Below are 23,706 nucleotides of genomic sequence, written 5' to 3' on the forward strand. Positions count from 1 at the left end.
TCCCAAGAGAAATAAAAATCAAAATAAAGAACAAGTAAGAAGATTTTCTATAGGATCTTGGGGTAGGAAAGGATTCCTTAAACATGATACCAAAAATTCTCACCTTAAAGGAAATCATTATAAATCGTATTACTTAACAATAAAAGACTTTGGTTTATGAGATAATATCATTAAGAGAATAAAAAAGCAATCCTTAGAGTGGGAGAAGTTACTTGCAAAAACCATATAATAGTCAAAGACCCAACTCCAGAATACGTAAAGAGTTCTGTAATACAACAGGAAAAAGGCAGGAAACTCAAAGGAAAAATGGGCAGGGGACCTGAACGGTCACCTTACCACAGAAGGAATCCAAATGGCCAAGGAAATATGAAAAGTTGCTGAACCTATAAGTCATCCAATTGATGCCAGGCGATTTTACCAAATCGCCAGGGAATACCAATTTTACCAATTTACCAGGGAATACCAAAACAATCCACAGCATGGGTAAAACTGAAAAAGACGGGCAAAACCAAGTGTTGGTGGGGACATAGCTCAGCCAAAGCTCATGTATTTTGATGGGAGGGGGATGCGGACAAGCCTCTCAGAAAGCTGTTTTTCCATCATGGGCTACGACTTAACAGTAGGCAAACACCATGACTCAACAATTTCACGCGTTCAACAAAAATACCACGACCCAACAATTTCACATGTTCAACAAAAATGTAAGGAGACTTCCCTTGGAGGTTCAGTGATTAAGACTCTGTGCTGCCACTGCAAGGGGCATGGGTTCAATGCCTGGTTGGGGAATTAAGATTCCACATGATGCAAAACTCAGCCAAAAAAAATAAATTAAAAAAAAAAAAAATTGGTAATGTCTGTACCAAAACGCATGTGCTAGGATGTTTGTATCAGCAACATTTCCAATTGTCAAAAATTGGAAACAACTGACATGTCCATCAACAGTAGAGAGGATAAATAAAAGGTGATACAGATGTGCATGGATGCCTACCACTTTCTCTCTTCTGTGTACTAGCTAATTCTCATTCTTTTAAAAAATTAGCTCAAATATCTCTCCTCTTGAAAAATCGGTCCTTTAAATTTCTGTCTGCTCTGGTCTTGTGCATCTTCTTCCTCACATGGCCATGCCCCTTGATAGGTGATGCCTGGATTCAGTCTCCATTTTCTCATTCCCCTCACATTTTTTTTTTCTTTTTTTGGCCATGCTGCATATGACCTGTGGGATCACAGTTCCCCGACCACGACAGTGAAAGCTTAGAATCGTAACTACTAGGCCACCAGGGAACGGCCTCTTCATTGCCTTTCAATTCCTTGGTCCACATCCACTTGGCTTTTCCAATGCACACATGATGCTCTCACCTTGGTTACCGACCATTCACCTCCTTAGTATTAAATCAAACAGTACTCTTTGTTCCTTACCTTACAGAAACAGCAGCACCAGACAGGATTGAAGATTCTCTCTTTCTACCACCTTGGAGCCTGGGATACTTCCTTCTTCCGGTCTTCTTCCTTGTTTCCTAGTCCCGCCCCTTCCTCCCCTCTGCCAATAGCGAACCGTGTTGGTGGTCCTCGGCATCCCCTTTTCTTATCACTCCACAGGTTGTGTAGGTCACAGCCATCCTCATGATTTCAGTGACCTTCTGAATGCTGTTATCTCCCATCTCTAAATCTCTGTGCAAAGGACTCTGAGGTCCAGACCTCTCTAGTGAATGCTTTTGACTTGAGTGTCCTACAGGCGACAGACACTCAGATTCACAATTTTTCGTATTAAGGTTACTCACTCTGGCCTTTTGCCTCTGTGAATGGAATTAACATACGCTGGACATTCACCTGGGCTTCCTAGGTGGTGCTAGTGATAAATAACCTGTCTGCCAATGCAGGAGACATAAGTGATGCGGATTCCATCCTGGGTGGGAAAGATCCCCTGGAAGAGGGCCTGGCAATCTATTGCAGTATTCTTGCCTGGAGAACTCCAGAACAGAGTAGCCTGGTGGATTATAGTCCATGGAGCTACAAAGAGTCAGACATGACTGAAGCAACTTAGCATGCACACACGGATATCCACCTCTCTCTCCCAAATCTGAAACCTCTCTCTCCTTTGCCATTCCCATCCCATGATCAAGTCCCATACTTTCCATTCTATTAACATGTTTCAAAACTACCTTAGTCTCTATTCTGACAGTTGTTTTTCTTAGTTGAGTCACCAACTACTTTGGCTGGTTTATTAAGGAATCTTAAGTCACTACTTTCACTCCAACCCCTACCGTCACTCCATCATTTCTTCTGTACTGAATTCAGTATGTTGAATTTCCCTTGAAGTTCTTACATCTGTAGAATAAGGAGGGCACCAGTGATTTATCAAACTAATTCACAATTTACTACGTGTATTTTAATAGCATATACGTAATTGTAGACTCACTAATGTCCTCATTTGATTAGTGTGGGTGAGATGTACAGTGTATGAGATCAGAAGCACTGCAGATAAGTACAATGTGATCCCTGGTTCTGCCAGGTTTCAGATGTGTAACCTTAAGTGATTAACTCAGCCTTTCTGGACTCAGTTTCTTCATCTGTAGACTGGGGGTGATTGTGATACTGTTTCATGGTACCATTGTGGGGATTTTACAAAATAACAGCACAATGCCTGGTACATTGCAGAGTCAAGAAAAAAAGCTTTCATCTCTCTCTAAAATAAACATTTTATTTAAAAATATACATATATTTTTAAAAAAAGAACACATGCCAACTTTGGTATTTAGCCATTGCTTCTTTTCTCTTCCTGGTCACCCACATTTCTTCCTAGTTATGTATAGTTGAGCAAAGGAGCCGACATGAAAGCTCCACCACATGGGGTCCCTGCAGAGAACATATGCTGGCTCTTTGGATTTCTTTGCAAAGTGCCTCTTTGTGTTTCCAGGAGGCAGGATTTCAAGCACCCAGCTGTGCACTGCCCTCTTTCCTAGCTGCAGGCACGTTGGAGAGAACTCTGGGGAGCAGTGTGGCTTCCCTTCCTTTGGAAAACATTACAGCAGCCTCCAGGATCCCCATCATTCTATGACCTTCTCCCCAAAACCCTCTGGAGCTGTTAAAGCACACACAGGGAGCTCACAAGGCCAAAGGTGATTGAAGTAAGCACAAGAGACCACCAGGAGTTTGTCTTAATCCATAGAATGCTAGAACCTTAGATTCCACCAACTCCTACCATCAGAAGGGAACTTCTTCATGTTATCAAACCCAATGAGTCTATAGCAATTTCCCTGGGAGGTAATAGAGAAATTTTTCTCGAATCTCTTCCGGTCTTAAAGTCATTTCCTAATGCATAGTCTCACTCTAGCCAGGGCTCCTCTGAAAATGTGGATTCCAGAATCAAACCCAGCTCCTCACCACACTGAGCAGCTCTCTAGCTTATAGGACTGTCTTGTTTTGTGGCTAGCAATATCATCTAATAAAGCACTAGTTGAGTTTCCTCATCTCAACTGCCCTGCTGGTTTCTACTGGATTTATAAGAAAACTTAAGACTCCAGACTCTTTCACTCTGAGTTCTCTCACAGCTGACAGCAAACTTGGTGCATCTGTTGACCACAGCCAAGCCCTGAAGGGGGGCCAAGCTGCCCTCACAATCCTGCAGCTTTTTTTCCCTAAAAGATAGAGGCTCTTCATGGGCACTGTACCCTCTAAGTGTCCCTTTTGTCCAGAGAGCTTGTTCTGAAGATCAAGATGAAGGCATAGGACAAAATAATAATACGTTTCCTTTATACTTCTCTGATTTTCCAAATGTTTCTGTATCTGGCAATGAAGACAAATCCTAAAAGCTCAAACAGATGTTTTAAGTGGTAGAAAGACATCTAAGTCATATGATGCTGCTGTTTGATCACAGAAGAAAAAAAAATGTCAGCATGGGTGTAGGTTTTAGCTAAAAAGCCGCTTCCCCTTTGGGAAAACGAAGACCCCCGCTTGTCATCAAAGGTAAAGGGATTCCGGTTGGAAGACTTGGAAATTAGCAGGGTTCTTGCAACCTCCCAGTCCCTCAAGATGGGAACCATCTGTGCAGAGTCTACGTGGTACTGGACATCTGGGACAGGGGATGTGCTCTGCACAGGTAAGACATCAAGTTACTATCTGCTGGATGAGTAAATCTGACGCAGGAGTTTTCGGCCAAACCAGCACTGGTTTCTAGAAGAGGTGATAGAAACCTCTTTAAGAGGTCTTTAGAAAAGACTGTCTTGAATGCTTGGGATAGGTTTTTGATTCCCCCCCCACCACCCCTTTGGTTCAGATTGGAGATAAATGTTTCTGGATGGCAAAGGCCACCAGTTCACAGACCCTTGATTGTTCAACTGAACACCCTCCTGCTTTCCTTATCTGCCGGGGCGATCACTTCATGAAGAGAATGGTTTCTCAGTCCAAGCTTTTCGATTTCTTTTTCATAACATAATGTCTCAGCCGAACTGAGAGGCTGTGACCTGACCTTCCTTCCTTTCCTCCTTCTTTCCTTCCTTCCTTCTTTCCTTTCCCCCTTCCTCTCCCTTTCCTTCTAGTAGAATGTGTATCATCTCAATAGCACTGTTAGAAGCAGGGCTTCTACTGAGCACAGGCTTAATGGAAGGACAGAGGAACTTCCTGAATCCGTGGGATAAGGGTGAACCCACAGGACTGCACCAGAGTTGGCAGCAGCTGCAAATGTCTGCAGGTCAGCTTTGCCACAGGGTAGTCCTGGGGACCTTGAGAGGACCACATGTGGTCAATTTCAGGCTCTAAGAGCCTTAAGAAACTTGACCGTGGCCATCTTCTTAAGTCTCTGTACATCTTTTAGTCATGCCCAATTTGTCACCAGAATAGAAGACACAATGAAGAGTTTAAAAGAACTTTAAAAAAAAAATCCCTTATAGGAAATATAAATTAACACAGATGATCAGGGAGCAACCAGCTTCATCAACCTTTTCCCAATTATCCTCAGTTTTATCTTTCAAATCTCACATCTGATCTAAGGAAAGAGAGCGTGAAGATGGTGGGTGGGGGTTGTGGGTGGAAGTTGAAAGCAATGATCCTGGAGTCTGCTCCGGGTTGTGTGCCGGTGTGTAGCAGCAAATATCTTTCGTTAACTGTGAGGCATATATGTCAGTGCCAGATAATAGCCTAAAAATATCCCAATGAAAATGCATAGTCTTACAAAGACAGGGGCCTCCTAGCCAAGTCTAGCCCTTCAGACAGAAATACCCAAAGGGACAAAATAATCGACACTCAGACCAGAGTCTCAGAGATTGCTGTGAGGTTGTTTTCCAAAGGAAGGGGAATAAAAATAAGATTAAAAAATTCACACAACTTGGCACATGAGAAGCGGACTGACCAGCGAGCTTTGTCAAGATCCCCCCCCGCAAAATGTCAACGTCTGAGGAACACACAAAGGTGAGGAATGTGTCAGGAAGGTTTCCTTCCCCATAGCTTCATCATCAAAGAAGAGATGGCAATTTTCCCCTCAGGATCTTTGGTTTTGATGACAGACATCAAAGCAAAGTGGAAAATGTACCGTGTGGCTCTTTTAAAGCACAAGGCTGATGAAGGAATGTAAAACGACGGTCGCCTTCCACCGCTGCTCTCTGTGAGAGGAGGCAGTACCCTTCCAGTGACCAAAGGTGAATGCTCCCTGTCTCTTCACATCACAGTCGCTGTCGAGACGGGCTTGTTCATCGTAAGCAGCTGGCTGTGCGTCACTGGGTTGGAGCCGTGAGTCATACGTCGAAGCAACTTGCAGTCTGGGTGATGAATCGGGAATGCGCAGTGAGAAAGGCCAAGATCATTTCACAGCAGATGGAGGCTTAAAGGCTTTTGGTATAGAACTCCGTTGCACTGCCTTGAAGATACACACACATACACACATGTGTATGTATATGTACATATGGATGTGTATATATGGATGCACATATCCACACATACCTATAGACACACATACATATACATATGTATATATCTATACACACATGCATATGTGTGTGTGTGTATATATATATATACATATACATATATAATATAGATATTCCCCTCCTCCCCTCCCCACCCCCCAGTAAGATGCGGCAGCTTTCAGAGTAGCAATCACCAAAAACACTGTGTTCACACATGTTAACAGGTTAACAATGGAATGACTTCTAAATCTTTTTTTTTTTTTTCAAAAAGAGAACTTCTAAAATCACAACATGTTTGGTTATTTTCTCCATAAGTGCACAGTGAACAATTTTTTTTTACAAAAGAAGAAAACAGTGCCTTAGTGATTTAAATAAAAAATAAAAACAGCGAGAGCTACCTTCTACAGCATGCAACACTATGAATCTGTGCATTAGAACCACAGTGAGCCTTAGAGACGATCCTGCAATTTAAGTTTTCAACTCCCAGCAAAAGCAGGGGAAGTGGCGAGGAATGCACAGGAGACCATCGTCTTTTTTTCCTTCCATCCTTTCGACGTGCGATTGTGTTTTCTTTCAGAAACGCAGACCTAAAATACCCTTTCCTTGGAACTATACTTTGTATTTACCTTTACAACATAACGAGTTCCGGTTTTCCCCAGAGCAACCCAAATCAGTGACTGCCAACCAAATGGGGGTAGGGGGAGCTTCATGACTGTGGATGGAATCATTGGTTTCTTTCCTTCGATTTCTTTCTTTTGACTTCCTTTTACAGCAAGTTATTATGCAGATGGAGAATGAGTTACCCGGGAGAACCTTGACTTTCAGCTTTTTAACGTATGGTTTTATTAGCAGTAGGACAGCTGGTAAATGGAAGAAATCCTCTTCTCCCAATGTTGGGGCAGAGAAAGGGAGATCTTCAAAAGAGGGGAGAGAAAGGATGGAGAATTTGAAAGAAAAGTATAGAGTGGGGGAAAGATAATGGAGGTGAACCCCTCCTTCCAATAAGAAAATAAAAAGAGAAGCCGAACGTCCATAAATAATCACCCTGTTATATGAATAGCAACCCACTGTGTTTATTCCCATCATACGTGAAATGATGTTCTTTCGTGCTGTCTGCCTTATTCCTGATAACAGTTTCTTGAGACCAGAGAGATACTTCTGATTTGCTTACATGGTCGTCTCTAGCCTTTGACACTAAGGAGGCTGTGCTGGAGAATGGCAGGAGGTTTTGTCTCTCTCTTGCTTCAGGGTTCTCTTCTGTTTCACAGTGCTCAACACCATGGCGGGGATTCCCAGGTGGCTCAGTGGTAAAGAATCCACCTGCCAATGCAGGAGACCCAAATTCGATCCCTGGGTGGGGAAGATCCCACGGAGGAGGACATGGCAACCCACTCCAGTATTCTTGCCTGGGAAATCCCACGTACAGAGGAGTCTGGCGGGCTACAACCCAGGGCATCGCAAAGAGTCGGACACAACCAACCGAGCGACCGAGCACACACATCACCACGGAGACAGTGACAGTGATCCGGCCACTGGTTAAGAAAGGGAAATTTCAGGTGGGGTTCTTTGGGCCAAAGGTAGGTGGGTTGTTTTCAGTGACCACATGGAGTCCTGGGTACAGGGTTGGGGTCACTGTAGGGGGTGGCTTTGTGGCCAAGGGATACTGAGGTCACTTCACTTCCCTGGGAATGGATTGGTCCTGTCCCTCTGTTCTGCTTTAAGAACCTGACACTGGGCCTGACCTCTATTTTGAAAGGCGGGTGACGGAGACAGGAGAAGCAGCCTTCAGGGGTACGACTTCCATCACCTTTGAAGGACTGGTTTCTGTGGGTTCCCCAGAGAGCTTACAACTTCTTTCCATGGTAAGAGTAACAAATTCATGAGAAAAGCTTACAAAGTGAGATTATGCCCCAACAGTGCCTGAAAAAAAATACAAGCTAGAAAAAAAGGTTAGTGTTTGAAAGGCATTGGAAGAAAATTTTTTTTTGCATTCTTGATCTGAAAAAAACATAATTTTGAAGGCATTGCAGAAATCAATAACGGTCACTGAATGTTGGCAAAAATTACACTATCCATCTATTAAAAAAAAAAGACTCCTGTTTGTTCTTTCTGGTCGTCACAGAAGTCTCCACGCTTGTTTTTCATTCTCTCCAGCTCCTCCTCTCCTTCTTCCTCCTCCCTCTTCTTCCTCTCCTCCTCTTCTAGCTCCTCCTTCTTTGGGAGAATGTAAATATTTGTGGTCATGTGCTTTCCCCGATGGGATTCCTCTTGGCCTTCCTTAGCACTTCATCAGGTGTTTACCACTGCTGTAAGTGGAGGTCCATGGGGGAATTCAGATTGAGATCCGTGACATCCAGGAAATCAATGTTGAAGATGCTGGGGCCCCCGGTAGATAGGGAGCTGAAGCTTGGGGTCGAGCTGGGCGGCGTGAGGTCCAGCCACTCCATGCTTTCCCAAGGAGATTCTGTGAAGCTTAAGGGCAGCCCACTGCTGTCCACAGAGGAGGGTGAAAACTGAGTCTGCATGGGGGACAGGGGGCCCGGCAGGATCTCGTGTGCATTGAAGAGGTCTTCCGCAGCCTTCCCTGAGAATCCATCCATCATCCCGTCGAAAGGGGGCTCCTCACTCCCGATTTTCAGAAGGGCGGTGTCGCTCACCTTCCCCAAGGGGCTCTGGGAATTTAATAAGACTTCCAGGTGCTCATCGCTGTCAGCACCGAAGTGATCAAAGGAGAGCTGGCCTCCTGCGGACGCCGGTTCAAAGGCTGCCGAGGACTTGGGGAGGGCACCAGTGGGGCTTCGAGAAGACCCGGGGATCTTTGGGACTCTGTGAAGACATGAATGCTCCTCTCTGGCGTCAGCGGGCATTTCTGTTGGTAAAACACAACAGGAATTGTTCAATCGCTTCTGATCGATCGTGATCATTCAAAGATCGACCAAAGATACATTCAAACTTGAATGAATCTTTGGAATGAATGAATGACTTACAGAAGGAGATGGCCATGCTTCTTGGGTCATGGCTCTTCACCCATTCTCACCCCTAAACCACTCTATATATTGCAAGTTCTTCCCTTGGGTCTCTCCCCAAACCCTCTTTTGCTGGAAATTCCACTCTGTGATTATCAGACGCTCACAGCAGGTGCTTTTACCTGCTCCGCACTGTCACCTGGCTGCCCCTGAAGACTCTGCACCCTCACTAGACCCGCAGTGGGGGCTCTTTGCTGCCCAGCCAGAAGATGAGTCAAGTCCTTTCCTGCCACCATTGTCTGATCGTTACTCCTCCTCCTTCTTATAACTCCTCAGTGGTTTGGAAGGTCATCCTGCTCTCAAAGTCTCCCCACCCACACCCCCGTCTCCTGGTCCCTCCTCCTCATCCATCAAAAACTACTCCCCGGCTCACTGCCTATCTTCCACTTCAACTCTTGTCATTCTCCGTGACTTCAGCATCCCGGAAGCAACTTGCTGTCCAGAGGGCCTCTCCATTCCCTGACACCCCATCCCCCTCCGTGCAAGTGATGCTGCCATTGCCACTCTGCTGGACACACCCTGGATCTTGTGGCCCCAAACACTGCATCCTCTGAAAGTTCAGTTTCATTCACCATTTCCAACTCCCTGTCCATCGCCTCCCACTCCTCAAGTTCACTTTGTAAGGACCCTCTGACAACAAATTCTCAGCCATTTTGAGTCACCCCAGTCTACTGACTCCAAGATTTTGTCATCATCAGACAGCTCCTTCTGGTTTTCAGTTATTTATTTATTTTGGCCACTATACACGACATGCAGGATCTTAGTTCCCTGAACCAGAGATCGAACCTGCCTTCCTTGCAGGGGAAGCACAGCATCATAAGCACTGGACCACCAGGCAACTTTCTGGCTTCCACCTCTTTCCTTGTGCAGTCTGTACTCTTAATCCACCACTCTAATTACTCTCACATATATCCTTAATCCCCCTGCACTTTTCTTCTATCACCCTACCCCCTTGGCAAAACCCCACACCTGGATGAATCTGACCATCTGTTTTCTCTGAGCCCTTCCAGGATTGGCTGGACTTTTAAGAAAAAAATCGCACAATGAAGTTGCCCAGTTCATTTTTAAATTCATGATGTCAAGTCTATAAAGTGAAAGTGAAGTCGCTCAGTCATGTCCGACTTTTTGCGGCCCCGTGGATTGTAGCCTACCAGGCTCCTCCGTCCATGGGATTCTCCAGGCAAGAATACTGGAGTGGGTTGCCATTTCCTTCTCAAGCCTATAGTCGGCACTTAATACTGCCTAGTAGGGGGCTTCCCAGGTGGCTCTAGTGGTAAAGAACCTGCTAGTAGTAAAGAACCGGCCATCCTGCAGTTGTAAGATGTAAAAGACGCAGGAGATGTAAAAGACGCAGGTTGAATCCCTAGGTCGGGAAGGTCCCCTGGAGGAGCCTGGCGGGCTACAGTCCATAGGGTCGCAAAGAGTCAGACATGACTGAAGCGACTTCGCATGCATGAACTCAGGCACAGAGAGAGGGTGATCCTACTGTTGTTGCTTGTGATCGATTCATCACTGTTCTTTACTGGAATTCCCCAGGTTCCACTCCCACACCCTGTTTGCAGACCTTGCCACATACTTCATTAAAAACATAAGGGTGTCTTCACTGCTCTATTTAAACTGGATAATCAAGGACCTACTGTATAGCACAGGGAACTCTGCTCAGTGTTATCGTGTGGCAGCCAGGACGGGAGGGGAACTTGGGGGGAATGGATACATGTATATCCATGGCTGAGTCCCATTGCTGCTCACCTGAGACTTCCACAATGTTGTTAATCCGTTATACCCCAATACAAAATAAAAAGTTTAAATACAAAATATAATGGTGTCTGATAGGAACCTGCTCATCTTTCCATCATGAAACAATGATACAGACACCTGTGCCCATGTTTTTCTTCTTCCCTCTTGCTACAAGGGAGGAACTGCCTGTTTCCTTGCATGGTGCCCATCTCTCATGCCAGACAGCAAACCCCCTAAAAGTGGAGACTTTGTCTGGTTCAGGGATGGACCTAGTCCGATGCCTGGCCACTTTCTCTCTGAAACTTTCAATGCTGTCACTTAAGCGCTCAGCACTGAAGAATTGATGCTTTTGAACTATGGTGTTGGAGAAGACTCTTGAGAGTCCCCTGGACAGCAAGGAAGTCAAACCAATCCTAAAGGGAATCAACCCTGAATACTCATTGGAAGGACTGATGCCAAAGCTCTAGTACTTTAGTCACCTGATGCAAAGAGCTGACTCATCGGCAAAGACCTTGATGCTGTGAAAGATTGAAGGTAGGAAGAGAAGGGAATGATAGAGGATGAGATGGTTGGATGGCATCACTGACTCAATGGTCATGAGTTTGAGCAAACTCTGGGAGATACTGAAGGACAAGGAAGCCTGGCGTGCTGTAGTCCATGGGGTAGCAAAGAGTTGGACACGAGTTAGGGACTGAAAAACAGCAACAACTTAAGGTCTCCAATATGGAGTCTTTTCTTTTTATCCACACATTCTCCTTACAGGATCATAGTCACTTGTGTGCTTTCAAATTTTAGGCACAACTATGTAACTGTTTAGAAAGAAATAAATGAATGACTTAAAAGGAGGCAAAAAAGAACACACTGATCACTGTCACTGCTTGAATGATGTGTGAACATGAAGGGCCCATTGGTGGGAGATTCATTTTGAGTAGACTTGCTTTACCTGCTTCCTTCTTCTCATAATTAAGAAGAGAGGGACATTGGGATTAGAACAGTAAGGGGAAATGGTTTAGCAGGAAAAACATTGGAAAACAAGGACCAAGCTGAAAGATGAAAACTGTTAAAACGACTGCTAGAAAGTTTTCTGAGGACAATGGAACAAAGGTGATGAGGGATCACCCTCTAGGACTTCTTTTATCTGCTCCAAACATGGACAGGAGGCTCAGAGGCAGGGACGCTCCACCCCGACACGGCTCTTTGGTCCAACTCACAATGAGCATCTGACCTCGGCCCTAAGAGTCCACACCCTAGAGCACACACAGGGGCAGAGCATCCTGATATCTTACCTCCACTTTCAATGAGGACATCCAGGAGTTCATCCATCTGCTGGCTCCGGGTCATTTGCTGTTGCCAATTAACCAAAGGAGAACAGAGAAATTAAAACGTAGCGACTGCTTCTGTGGGAAATCATCGGAAGCAGTATGACAGGTTTTTGAACTAGGTTTGGTTAGCAGTGTTTTTTTTTTCTTAATTGTGGTAAACTACAAACACCATAAAAATTACCGTCATAACCATTTCAGAGTATAGTGTGCAAATGCATTAAGTTCATTCACGTGGTTGTGCAACTGGCACCACTGTTCAGCTCTGGAACTTTTTCATCTTGCAAAACTGAAACTCTGACCCCATTAAACACTAACTCCCCATCCCCTCCTCCCTACAGCTCCTGGATGCCACTGTTCTGTTTTCTGTCGCTGTGGATTTGATGACTCTAGGTATCTCATGTAAGTGGACTGATACAGTACCTTTGGGGCTTTCCTAATAGCTCAGTTGGTAAAGAATCAGCCTGCAATGCAGGACACCCTGGTTTGATTCCTGGGTCGGGAAGATCCGCTGGAGAAGGGATAGGCTACCCACTCCAGTATTCTGGCCTGGAACATTCCATGGACTGTATAGACCACGACGGGGTTGCAGAGAGTCAGACATGACTGAGTTGCTTTCACTTTCACAGTGTCTTTCCCTTTATGGCTGGCTTATTTTACTTAGTATAATGTCTTCAAGGTTCATCCATGTTGCAGCAGCGGTCAGAATCTCCTTCCTTATTAATTCTGAGTAATATTCATTGTGGGGCTTCCCAGGTGGTCCTAGTGATAAAGAACCCACCTGGCAATGCAGGAGACTATAAGAGACTTGGGCTCAACCCCTGGATGGGGAAGATCCCCTGGAGGAGGGCATGGCACCCCACTCTAGTATTCTTGCCTGGAGAATCCCATGGACAGAGGAGGCTGGCAGGGTATAGTCTATGAGGTTGCACAGAGTCAGACATGACTGAAGCAACTTAGCACGCAGGCACAATATTCATTGTATGTATAGAATACGTACTTCATTTATCCATTCATCCTTCAATGAACACTTGGGTTGGTTCCACCTTTTGGCCTTCACGAATACGGACTAAAGGCTGGCTAAAGGTTTTGGTAGCATGTATTTTTGGACAGGAAAACACTAAATAAAACAATCTGACACAACAAGAGAAGGGGGGAAAGGAGGCAGAATGATCCCTAGCCCAGAGTTGTTCAGAGTAAATTCAGTGATTTGAGAAGTTTCCATTCCAGGAGATGGGCACCTTAATATATAAGTAGTATGGCCATTTTTATCACTTTGAAGTGACTTGGCTAAGACACAAAATAAGCCTCAACAATCAAGCATCTTTTCTGATCACAACGGCATGAAACTAGAAATTAATCAGAGAAAAAGCAATGGAAAAAAATGCTTATGTGGAGGCTACACGACATGCTACTAAAACATGAATTGGTCAGTGATGAATTCAAAGAGGAAATTAAAAGATACCTAGAGACAAAGAAAAGTTGGTTTTAGTCTAAAAGTTGGACTATAAAGAAAGCTGAGCATTGAAGAATTGATGCTTTTGAACTGTGATGCTGGAGAAGACTCTCGAGAGTCCCTTGGACTGCAAGGAGATCCAACCAGTCCATCCTAAAGAAAATCAGTCCTGAATATTCATTAGAAGAACTGATGCTGAAGCTGAAACTCCAATACTTTGGCCACATGATGAAAGGAACTGACTCATTGGAAAAGACCCTGGTGCTGGGAAAGATTGAAGGCAGAAGGAGAAGAGGGCAACACAGGATGACATGGTTGGATGGCATCACTGACTTGATGGACATGAGTTTGAGTAAGCTCCAGGAGTTGGTGATGGACAGGGAAGCCTGGCGTGTTGCAGTCCGTGGGGTTGAAAAGCGTCAGACACGACTGAGAGACTGAACTGAACTGAGAGACAAATGTCAGTGAAAACACAAGCATGCAAAATCTATGGGATGCAGCGAAAACCGTTCTTAAGAGGTAGTTCATAGGGATACCGAAATTCCTCAATAAAATAAGGAGAATCTCAAATGAACAACCTAACCTATCATCTAAAACAGTTAGAGGGACTTCCCTGGTGGTCCAGTGGTTGAGACTCTGCACTCCCAATATAGAAGGTGTGGGTCCTATCCCTGGTTGGGGAATCAGATCTCTCATGCCGTGCAGTGTGGCCAAAAAAAATAAAAAAAGCAACTAAGGAAGGGGGCTGGGCAAAAAAAAAAACAATTAGAAAAAGAGCAAACAAAACCTAAACTCAGCAGAAGGAAGGACATTAAAGATCAGAGGGGAATTACATAAGATAGAGATGAAATAGCAATAGAAAAAATAATCAATAAATCCAAGAGCTGGTTCTTTCAAACAGTGAACAAAATCGACAAACCTTTGGCTCACCAAGAAGAAAGGACCCAAAGAAAGAAAATAAGAAATGAAGTGACTTGGAACTGCCTCCTGTTTGGGTGCTGAGGATGTAGCTCTTGTTTCTCTGGCTCCCCGTTGCACTTGTAGTGAACACACCTTCCCTTCTGGCTCATCTGAGTTAAGTAAACTCTGTCTGTGGGAGTCCACTTTGCCTGGCCCTCTTCTTTTCTTTTGAAACCACAAAGGAGCCATTTGATGTTTACAGATACCAGGGGATGGGAATGAGGAGGACAACGGCATACATGGACCTCAGTCCCTGGGATCGCTGAGTTTTGAAGCGAGGAAGAAACTTAGAAACAGTTACCCCAGCAATTACTTTCATGTGTTAATATTTGAGTACGTATCTTGTGTCAGGACAATGTGATCAATACTATGTCATCCAGAACCCTTATTCAGTAGATATCATCTTCATTTCATAGAAGAGAAGTTGAATTCTTGACCAGGGTTTGTGGCAATGGCAGCTGGCACCAAGTCTGGGCATTTGGGTGCTAAGTCAATCTCCTCTCTTTCTGCCTCACACAGTGTCTCTACACACACCACGCTTCTTCACAGTGAGCATCTGGACAGTCTGCTTGTTCCAGCGGGGGAGGCAACAGAATCTACACGCGTGAAGCCACGTCATATAAAACAACATGCAGTGAATCAGTCTGTTCTTCCATGAAGATCAAATCGTGCGCTTACCTGCTTCACTGCATCTTCGTAGGATGGCGGCTGGGTTATTTCTGAAACCGTGGAAGTGGACTTGGAAAACGTTGGGGACGGAATTGGAAACTTTGGCCCTGCCTTATCAGAAGAGTGCAGACCCACCATCTGCATGAGTAAAATGCAGAGAAAGACGATCAATCCATGCATCAGACATTGTATATAGCTCCTGTTTTAGAAACTATAGACTCAACTGTAGAAAAAATTGATTAAAAGGGAAAAAAAGAGCTGGGGCTTAAATATATATCACAGAGATGTTACAGATATATATCAATAACAGGGCACATCACTATGGACGAGATGCTGGAGGCAAGTCAGGATGGGAACCTCAGAAATTCATTCCCGTTCTCTAAGGTGCACCCTGTCTGTTGGGAGAAAGCAAGATGAGAAAAGAAAATGAAGCAGTGTCTATCCAGTCCAACACAAAGAGCTCCATCAACCCAGGCATTTCCACAATAATTTACCTCTCAGCCTGTGTCATTCCTAAACGAAAGTGTTAGCTGCTCAATCATATTCAACCCTTTGCACTCCATGGACTGTTGCCCTCCAGGCTCTTCTGTCCATGGGATTTGCCAGGCAAGAATACTGGATCCCCCTTCTCCAGGGGTTCTTGCCAAACCAGGGATTGAACCCAGGTCTCTTGGATTGACGGCAGATTCTTTACCATCTGAGCCACCAGGGAAGCCCATTTCATTCCTAAGTGAGTTGATGTGCATATATTGCTGGAGTGTCTCTTCATAAGCCAGCCCTGTGTGCTATGAGTGTGTTCTGTGAGGGTACTCGGGACATTAGAGAGTCTCTATCCCCAAAGGATGCCCTGCTCTGTGGCATGCAGCACTTTTGTGTCATGGCCAACTCATGTCTGCCACCTTTTTTTTTTTTTTAAGACTAATTTTATTTAATTTTTTTGAACTTTTTATTTTGTATTGGGGTATAGCTCTTTAACAAACAATGCTGCGATAGTTTCAGGTGAATAGTGAAGGGACTCAGCCATACATATACATGTATCCATTTTCTCCCAAGCCCCCTTCCCATCCAGGCTGCTACATAAAAGTCTGCCTCCTTTTTGACTGCCTTCCCACTGATCCTTGCATTCCCCACATCCTGCATCTTTTACCTCTCTGATTCTCCCGCCTGCTGACATGTGTCATCTCCTTCCTTTTACACAGCGACTCCAACTTTCTGCACCTCTCCATTCATTTCCGAGGATCCACTATTTCTCTCATTCTCCACATTTTTTTCCCCATGTGCCCTGACTCCTATCTTCAACTTCACTGAACTTGGTCTGTTTGCCACGCTCTTTTGCAAACCTGCCAAGGCCATTTTAGTTGTCATAATTTCTGGGATGAACCCTGGAAATGATGCCTTGGAGTACTCTCACTTATATCCGTACATCCATTTCTGTCCTTTTCAAGTAGACTTGTTTCAATCCAAAACGTCATTTCTTTCTGTTTGAACCTCAACACGGGGAGGAGAGGGGCCCCAGAGAGAGAAGAGGCCAAGCTGGCTCCCAGTTTAAACCTTTTCCCAGGTGCCTACCTTTTGCTGCACACCTGGGCTTTTGGGAGAAGGTTTGCCCCCGGCACCATGACTGCTGTCTGCCGCGGTTCCAGAGAAAGGGGGGTGCAGGCTGGGAGGCTGGGGAGAGAAGCTTGGAGGGTGGCCCTCGTGTGCCCCTGAGTTCTGCGGAGAGGAAGAAGGACAAATGAGATGGCTGGTCCCTGCCCTGGTGTCTTATCTTTCCAAACCTCCCTAAATTCCATCACCAAAGTCTCAAATCCAGCTTTGGACATTTCACCTCCTGTTCACAAACACTCCATGGTTTCCACACATCTACAGTGGAGGGTCCCCACATCTAACCAGGGTGAGTCTTCAAAATGCTCCACGGTCAAGCATTATTCATTTCCCTCTGGGAGCTTACCTGGGTACATGTTCAGTTGCTTCAGTCAGGTCTGATTCTTTATGACCCTATGGACTGTGGCCCACCAGACTCCTCTGTGCATGGGAGTCTCCAGGCAAGAATACTGGAGTGGGTTGCCATGGCCTTCTCCAGGGGATCTTTCCAACCCAGGGATCAAACCCTCGTCTCCTGTATTATAGGTAGATTCTTTACCACTGGGCCACCAGGGAAGCCCTCTGCGAGCTTAAATTCTGCTCATCCAGCCACAACTTGTACATTTTGCTTATACTTTTTTCACATGGAGTGACCTTTTCCAGATTCTCCTCTTCCAGATCCTCTTCTGAAGTCCAATGGCTTTGCAAGTCCTCGCAGACTCCTCTAGCCCTTCACAGTCGACACCCACTCCCCGAAGGCTCTGTGTAGCATTTAACACCATGCCACTCAGTGATGTTATCCAATATTGCTCTTTGTCTTTTTATTTATTTACTTCTTGCCATGGAATCATTCATGTCTTCAAAGAGTGCTATGTAAGCCATCAATTACTGTACAAGTGGTGGTTCTCCTATATCCTTCACTTGAGCACCTTCTGGTCCAGAGGTATTCCAAGAGCTACTTTTACCTTTGATGCTGAGGACACCACATTGACACCTGTTGTCAATGAGGATGAGAATCATGTTAAATTTCAGCGTCTCCCAGAGTGCTGACTCAGGAGTGAGCATCCTTCATGTGAATGTGTTGCTCTGGTGGGTTCATAAAAGTGTGTCTGCATTACCCCGCCTCATACTCCCAGGATAGAGAATATTCAACGTGAAAGAGGCATACATTTTATTAATAGTATCAGATAATCCTTGGTTGTTGTGGCCCTGGGCAACTGGCTTCACCTCCCTGGGCCTTATTTTCCTCAGTAGTGAAGAATAACAAATTGGAATTCGTAAGGCTATTTTGGAATTCATAAGGACCACCCTGGTGGCTTAGACGGTAAAGCGTCTGCCTACAATGTGGGAGACCTGGGTTGGATCCCTGGGTCCGGAAGATCCTCTGGAGAAGGAAATGGCAACCCACTCCAGTACTCCTGCCTGGAGAATCCCATGGATGGAGGAGCATGGTAGGCTGTAGTTCATAGGGTTGCAAGGAGTCAGACACGACTGAGCGACTTCACTCACTCACTCACTCAAGGCTGTTTTGACAATTAATGAGTTGCTCACATACATACCTCTTTTAAAAAATACATTGTGATTTTTTTTTAAAGATCTTATTGTTATTTTTTTGACTTATTGATAGATTGATTTTGTTGCTCTGGGTATTAGTTTCAGCACATGAGATCTTCAGTGTTAGTTGTGGCATAGGGGATTTGTAGTTGCAACTTGTGGGATCTAGTTCACTGACCAGGGATCAAACCCAGGCCCCCTGCACTGGCAGCATGGAGTCTTAGCCCCTGGACCACAAGGGAAGTCCCATACATGCCCCTTAATACCTGGCACATGGCAGGGATCCAATTAATTTTTCCTCCTATTCCCTTCCTAATAACATAGATTTCAGAACCTTCGTAATTTTCTTTCTCAAAGAGGCTTAGACTTTTCTAATAATTTTTTGGTTTCATGGACAGAGGAAGTCTTGGATGCTCCCCTTGGTCTAGTCTTTGAATCGGATATTCTTCTGAGCCATCCCTACTTTGAATCGGATATCCCTTCTGAGCCCCTCATTCTGCTCCAGCTACACCAGCTTCTTTCTGATCCTGGGCTATCCCACACATGCTCCTAGAACAGGGCCTTTGCACTTGCTGTTCCTCCTTTGCTTATAATGCCTTCAACCCACACACTTACAAGGTTTTCTCCTTTATCCCCTTCAAATGTCCCTGGCCCTTCCATTTAGACTTCCAAACTTCTCATCTCCCTTGTCTGCTTTTTCTCTGTAAGATGTTTCATCTTCTAATATATTAAATACTTTACTTAGATCTTTTGTTTACTGTCTATCTCCCTATGAGAATAGGGATTTTTGTCTGGCTAACTCAACACTAATCCCCAGAGACTAGAACACAGCCTGGCACACAGTAAGTAAATATTTGCACTTTACAGACCATTACTCAGAGAGAACAGTAAGGTCTGATAACTTTCCATTTGGCCCTCTTGATGAGTTAATTTGGCCTACAATAAAGCTTGACACCGAGGAGTCCTGGGAACAGCCGCATAAGCCAAATCTGGACCCCAGCTTGTTTTTATAAATAAAGTTTTATTGGAACAGCCATGTGCATTCATTTACCATGTTGTCTATGGCTGCTTTTGGGTTCCAGGGATAGAGCTGAGTGGCTATGACAAAGACTGTACATTCCACAAAGAAATAACATTTATCATCCAGCTCTTTGCAGCACAAATTTGCCATCCTTGTCTCGTGAGTTTGTCCAACCATAAAGGCTTGTGGATCGTGGTGCCCGCGAGTTACTATTAGACTTTTAGCAAACCCTCCCCGTGCAAAGTTCCAAGGTCAGCTAGTTAGCAGTTGCAAATTTGCATTGCACTTTCAGGAAGAGCAGGGGGCCAGTTCTTACCTGCGCAGTGCACACCTGGCCGCCGACAGGAGAGGAGACCCTGTGTTCTTCTCCTTGGGCGCCTGATGACGGGGGAAGGAAGTAATGGTTGTTCGGCGACGGGGGCAAACTGATGTGCTGCGGGCTTTTCACAGCCCCGAGGGGCGAATGCTGCGGTGAGCACTGCGGGCTGAGGAATGTGGAAGACAGGACGTTGGTCTGACCCGAGGGCTCTGCACAGTGAGTGCTCCCCAGGGGCAGGAGCTGAGCGTCTTCGCGAGGCGGCGGCAGCTGGCCCTCCGAGCCGGGGCTCTGTCTTTTCATGGCCGTTTGCCGGGATGAGAAAGGACAGCTGGACACAGCGTCCTCCTGCTTGATGGGGGCGGCCGGGAAGGGCGGTGGCTTCTTGTCGGGACAGCCGCTCCTCTTGTGCTGCTGCAGCTGCAGCCTCAGCTCCTCCACCTGCCTCTGTTCCTGCTGGAGCTTCCAAGTGAGCTCGTTGATCACCTTCTGCTTCTCCACCAGCATCTTGTCCTTCTCCGAGTCTAGCCCGTCCAGCTCCGGAAGCATGGAGCCGCCGTTCAGACTGCCCATGAGGGTTTCCTCGGCGCACGCGGGCACCGGGGAGGGATGCAGGCCGAAGGATGGGGAGGCGTCATTGAAGGTGTCGGGCAGGGACCCCGCCACCGACAGGTCAGACGAGGCGGGCGAGATCGGGGGGCTGGAGCTAGTGCTGCCGAAGTGGTAGAAGCCGTTGGACAGGGCGCCGGTGGAGGGGGAGGACTGGTAACTGGGCAGCGCATTGCTGGGCGTCACCGGAAAGGTGACCGTCGTGATGTCACCGAAGTTGGGCACAGGGTTCCCAGAGCAGTCCTGGAAGGGCCGGAGTCGGTCCATGAGGGCCGTCTTGGTACCGGACACGGGCAAACCTCGTATTCGAAGCTGTTGTCTTAACTCAGAGACCTGAAGGAGCCAGACCGGCATTAGTACTGGTTAGTGACAATCTGTTTTTTTCCTAAAGTATTGTTACGGCAGCTTTAAGATGTCACAAATGGAATCTAACATGTCCCCATATTTGTTTCCGATTTTGGTATCATCTTGCACATTTTTAATGATTTGAAAAAAAATCATACACCATGTTTTCACAGTCTCAGATTACAGAAACATCCAGCTCAGATGAACCACAGGGGTCACCTGGTCCACCACTTTGCAACCCCCATCCTGGTCCTTGCCCCCACTTAACAGGTGAGAAAGCTGATACCTGCCTGGGTTTAGACATCAACACTTAACCAACAACACAGGACAGCCTGACATGCCAGGACCTCTGTGCCCTTGGTGAACATCCTGCTCACCCCATCTTCCACACCTGGCAAAAGCATTAGAGCAGAGCCATTCCCCCCCATGGGGTTCCTGATTCAGCAGGTCTGGGTTGGGCACTGAGAATCCAGATCTTGAAGAAGTTCCCGGAGGATGCTGTCAGTGCCAGGACCAGGCTTTGAGCATCACAGTTCTGCGTTACCATGAATGTCCTAATTTTAGTCACTGGCTGGATAACAGTCATATACTGAGAGAAGTGTGTGCAGAGATGAGACCATCAGTTCAAATCCTGGCCCCGCCTTCTCCCAGCTCAGTGATCGCTCTGTGAAATGGGGTGACAGTAGCTCTCTTACACATTTTTGTGGGGATGAAAATGGCTTAGGACTTGTAAAGGGCTTGGAGTAGCTCCTCACAATTGTTGATGTAAGGTGCTTGCTTTATTATTATGTGGATTCACATGTATTTATTTTAACCCCACATTTATATATATAAATGTTTGTTGCTGTTGTGTTAGTCACCTCAGTCCAACTCTTTTCGACCTCGTGGACTGTAGCCCACCAAGCTCCTCTGTACATGGGATTTCCCAGGCAAGAATACTGGAGTGGGTTGCCATTTCCTTCTCCAGGGGATCTTCCTTGTCCCAGGGATCAAACTCGTGTTTCATGTGTTGGCAGGTGGATTCTTTACCACTGAGCCACCAGGGAAGCCTATAAATATGTGTATATGTATATATATCGAAACCTCTGCTTGCATATGAAAACATCTGGATAAAAAATAAGCTAAAATTCTAAAAACAGTTCTCTTTATCTGTATTTCTAAAATAGCCCTCATCAGCATATTACTGTTGTAATCAAATACATAAGTGTCAATAATTCCATACAACAGCCAGAAATTGGTAGGGAGATATTCTTGTGACATTTTGTACAAAAAGGTCTTTTTGAGTCTCAAAGCTAAGAGGCTAATAATAAAAATACTGACCACAAAACTGAAAACTATAAGTCAAAAATACTGGGAGAAAATCCAAATAGCCATCTCATTAAAAAAAAAAAAAAAAAAAACAAAAACTGCAGGGTAAAAGAGTATCCAAAGGATATCAGTGTATCCAAAGGAAAATATTGACATCCAAACTAAAACTGGGTTATGGACATGATCCAACCCTTCACAAACAAAAGATAAAATTAAAAGAAAATGGGGACTTCCCCAGCAGTCCGTTGGTTAAGACTTCACCTTCCAATGCAAGAGGCGTGGGTTCGATTCCTGGTTGGGAAGCTGAGATTCCACATGCCTTGTGGCCAAAACACCAAAAGATAAAACAAGCAATATTGTAACAAATTCAATAAAGACCTGAAAAAAGGTCCACATAAAAAAAAAAAAAAATCCGGGGAGGAGCCAAGATGGCGGAGGAGTAGGACGGGGAGACCATTTTCTCTCCTACAAATTCATCAAAAGAATAACTGAACGCAGAGCAAACTTCGCAAAACAACTTCTGATCGCTAGCTGAGGTCATCAGGCACCCAGAAAAGCAGCCCATTGTCTTCGAAAGGAGGTAGGACAAAATATAAAAGATAAAAAGTGAGACAAAAGAGCTAAGGACGGAGACCCGTCCCGGGAAGGGAGTCTTAGGCGGCATTGCTTGGGGTAGGGTCCGGGCCTGAGTGCCCTGAGGACAATCGGAGGGAGCTTCTGTGAGTTGCCAACTTGAACTGGGGGAGACCAAAAGAGAGAGAGTAAATTAACCGGCCCGAACACACTGCCGGCTGTTCGCAGAACAAAGAGACCGAGAAAGTCCAGAGAAGAGCTCGCAGGCTGCGGACCGGCCCAGCCCCGCCGGAGGCAGGAGGCAGGGGGGAGGGGAAGGTCGCGGAGAGACACAGGGCGCAGGCACCCGACCGGCGCGGGCGGAGACTGGGGCTGGGGACGCGGAGGGCAGAAGGCGCAGGCACCCGACTGGCGCCAGCGGAAACTGAGACTGGGTCCGTGGAAGGGAGTGGGCGCGCCACACCTGGGGAGAGTGCGCCCACCAAGCCACTGGCTGCCTGGACCGCTCTGACGGGGAAGGCACAGAGAGCAGGCGCAGCTTTTCACTCCGTGCTTTTGTGGAACACCCGAGGGCTGGAACCTCGCGCAGCGCGGGCCGCGCTCCATATAGAACAGCCGGGAGCCTGAGCAGCGCAGACGGAGAAAGCGGCGTCGGCCCCTCCCGGCAGCGCCAGCCCGTCCCCACAGCGCCAGCCCCTCCCTGCAGCACCAGCCCCTCCCTGCCCCGCAGAGCGACGGAACTAGCTACCTGAATAAGAGTCCACCTCCGCCCGCCTGTGTCAGGGCGGAAATGAGGCTCTGAAGAGACCGGCAAACAGAAGCCAAATAAATAAAGGGAACCGCTTCAGAAGGGACTGGTGCAACAGATTAAAATCCCTCTAGAAAACACCAACTACACCGGAAGGGGCCTGCAGATATCAAGAAGTGTAAGCTGGAAAGAGGAGCTATCTGAAACTGAGCCGAACCCACACTGACGGCAACAGCTCCAGAGAAACTCCTAGATATAATTTTACTTTTTTCTCTTTTTTTATTTTTTATTTTTTTATTTTTTCTCTTTTATTTTCCTTTAAAATCCACTATTACTCCCCCATTACTCCTTAACTTTCATTTCCATAGATATTTACGATTTTTTTAATTAGGGGAAAAAAATTTTTTTCTCTGTTTTTTTTCTTTTTCTTTTTTTTTCTTTCCTTTTTCTCTTCTATTTTCTATTTTTCTTTTTCTCTTATTTCTTTTAGTCCTCTAGTACTCCTCTACTACTCCTTAATTTTCATTTTCAATACACTATAACCTTACAAAAAAAAAAAAAAAAAGAAGAGAAGCCCTATTTTT

General features: G+C 45.7%; 1 protein-coding gene across 7 annotated transcripts in view; it reads right to left on the bottom strand.

Annotated features, from left to right (window-relative positions):
* Positions 1 to 2,678: 2,678 nt before the first annotated feature.
* Positions 2,679 to 23,706, bottom strand: part of MYOCD (myocardin) — a 96,251-nt gene continuing 75,223 nt past the window's right edge. For 6 of the 7 annotated variants that reach the window (XM_043473813.1, XM_043473832.1, XM_043473858.1 and 3 more), the window contains 5 exons: positions 19,540 to 20,481; positions 16,634 to 16,777; positions 15,074 to 15,202; positions 11,947 to 12,004; positions 2,679 to 8,766 (listed from right to left, as the gene is read on the bottom strand). In XM_043473813.1, coding sequence (XP_043329748.1) covers positions 8,195 to 8,766; positions 11,947 to 12,004; positions 15,074 to 15,202; positions 16,634 to 16,777; positions 19,540 to 20,481 — 1,845 coding nt within the window. In that variant the 3' untranslated portion in view covers positions 2,679 to 8,194. The remainder of the gene's footprint in view (positions 8,767 to 11,946; positions 12,005 to 15,073; positions 15,203 to 16,633; positions 16,778 to 19,539; positions 20,482 to 23,706) is intronic. The other variant, XM_043473822.1, reaches the window with a different exon arrangement.

The sequence above is a fragment of the Cervus canadensis genome, chromosome 1 (assembly GCF_019320065.1).
Source record: "Cervus canadensis isolate Bull #8, Minnesota chromosome 1, ASM1932006v1, whole genome shotgun sequence".
NCBI classification, from domain to species: domain Eukaryota; kingdom Metazoa; phylum Chordata; class Mammalia; order Artiodactyla; family Cervidae; genus Cervus; species Cervus canadensis.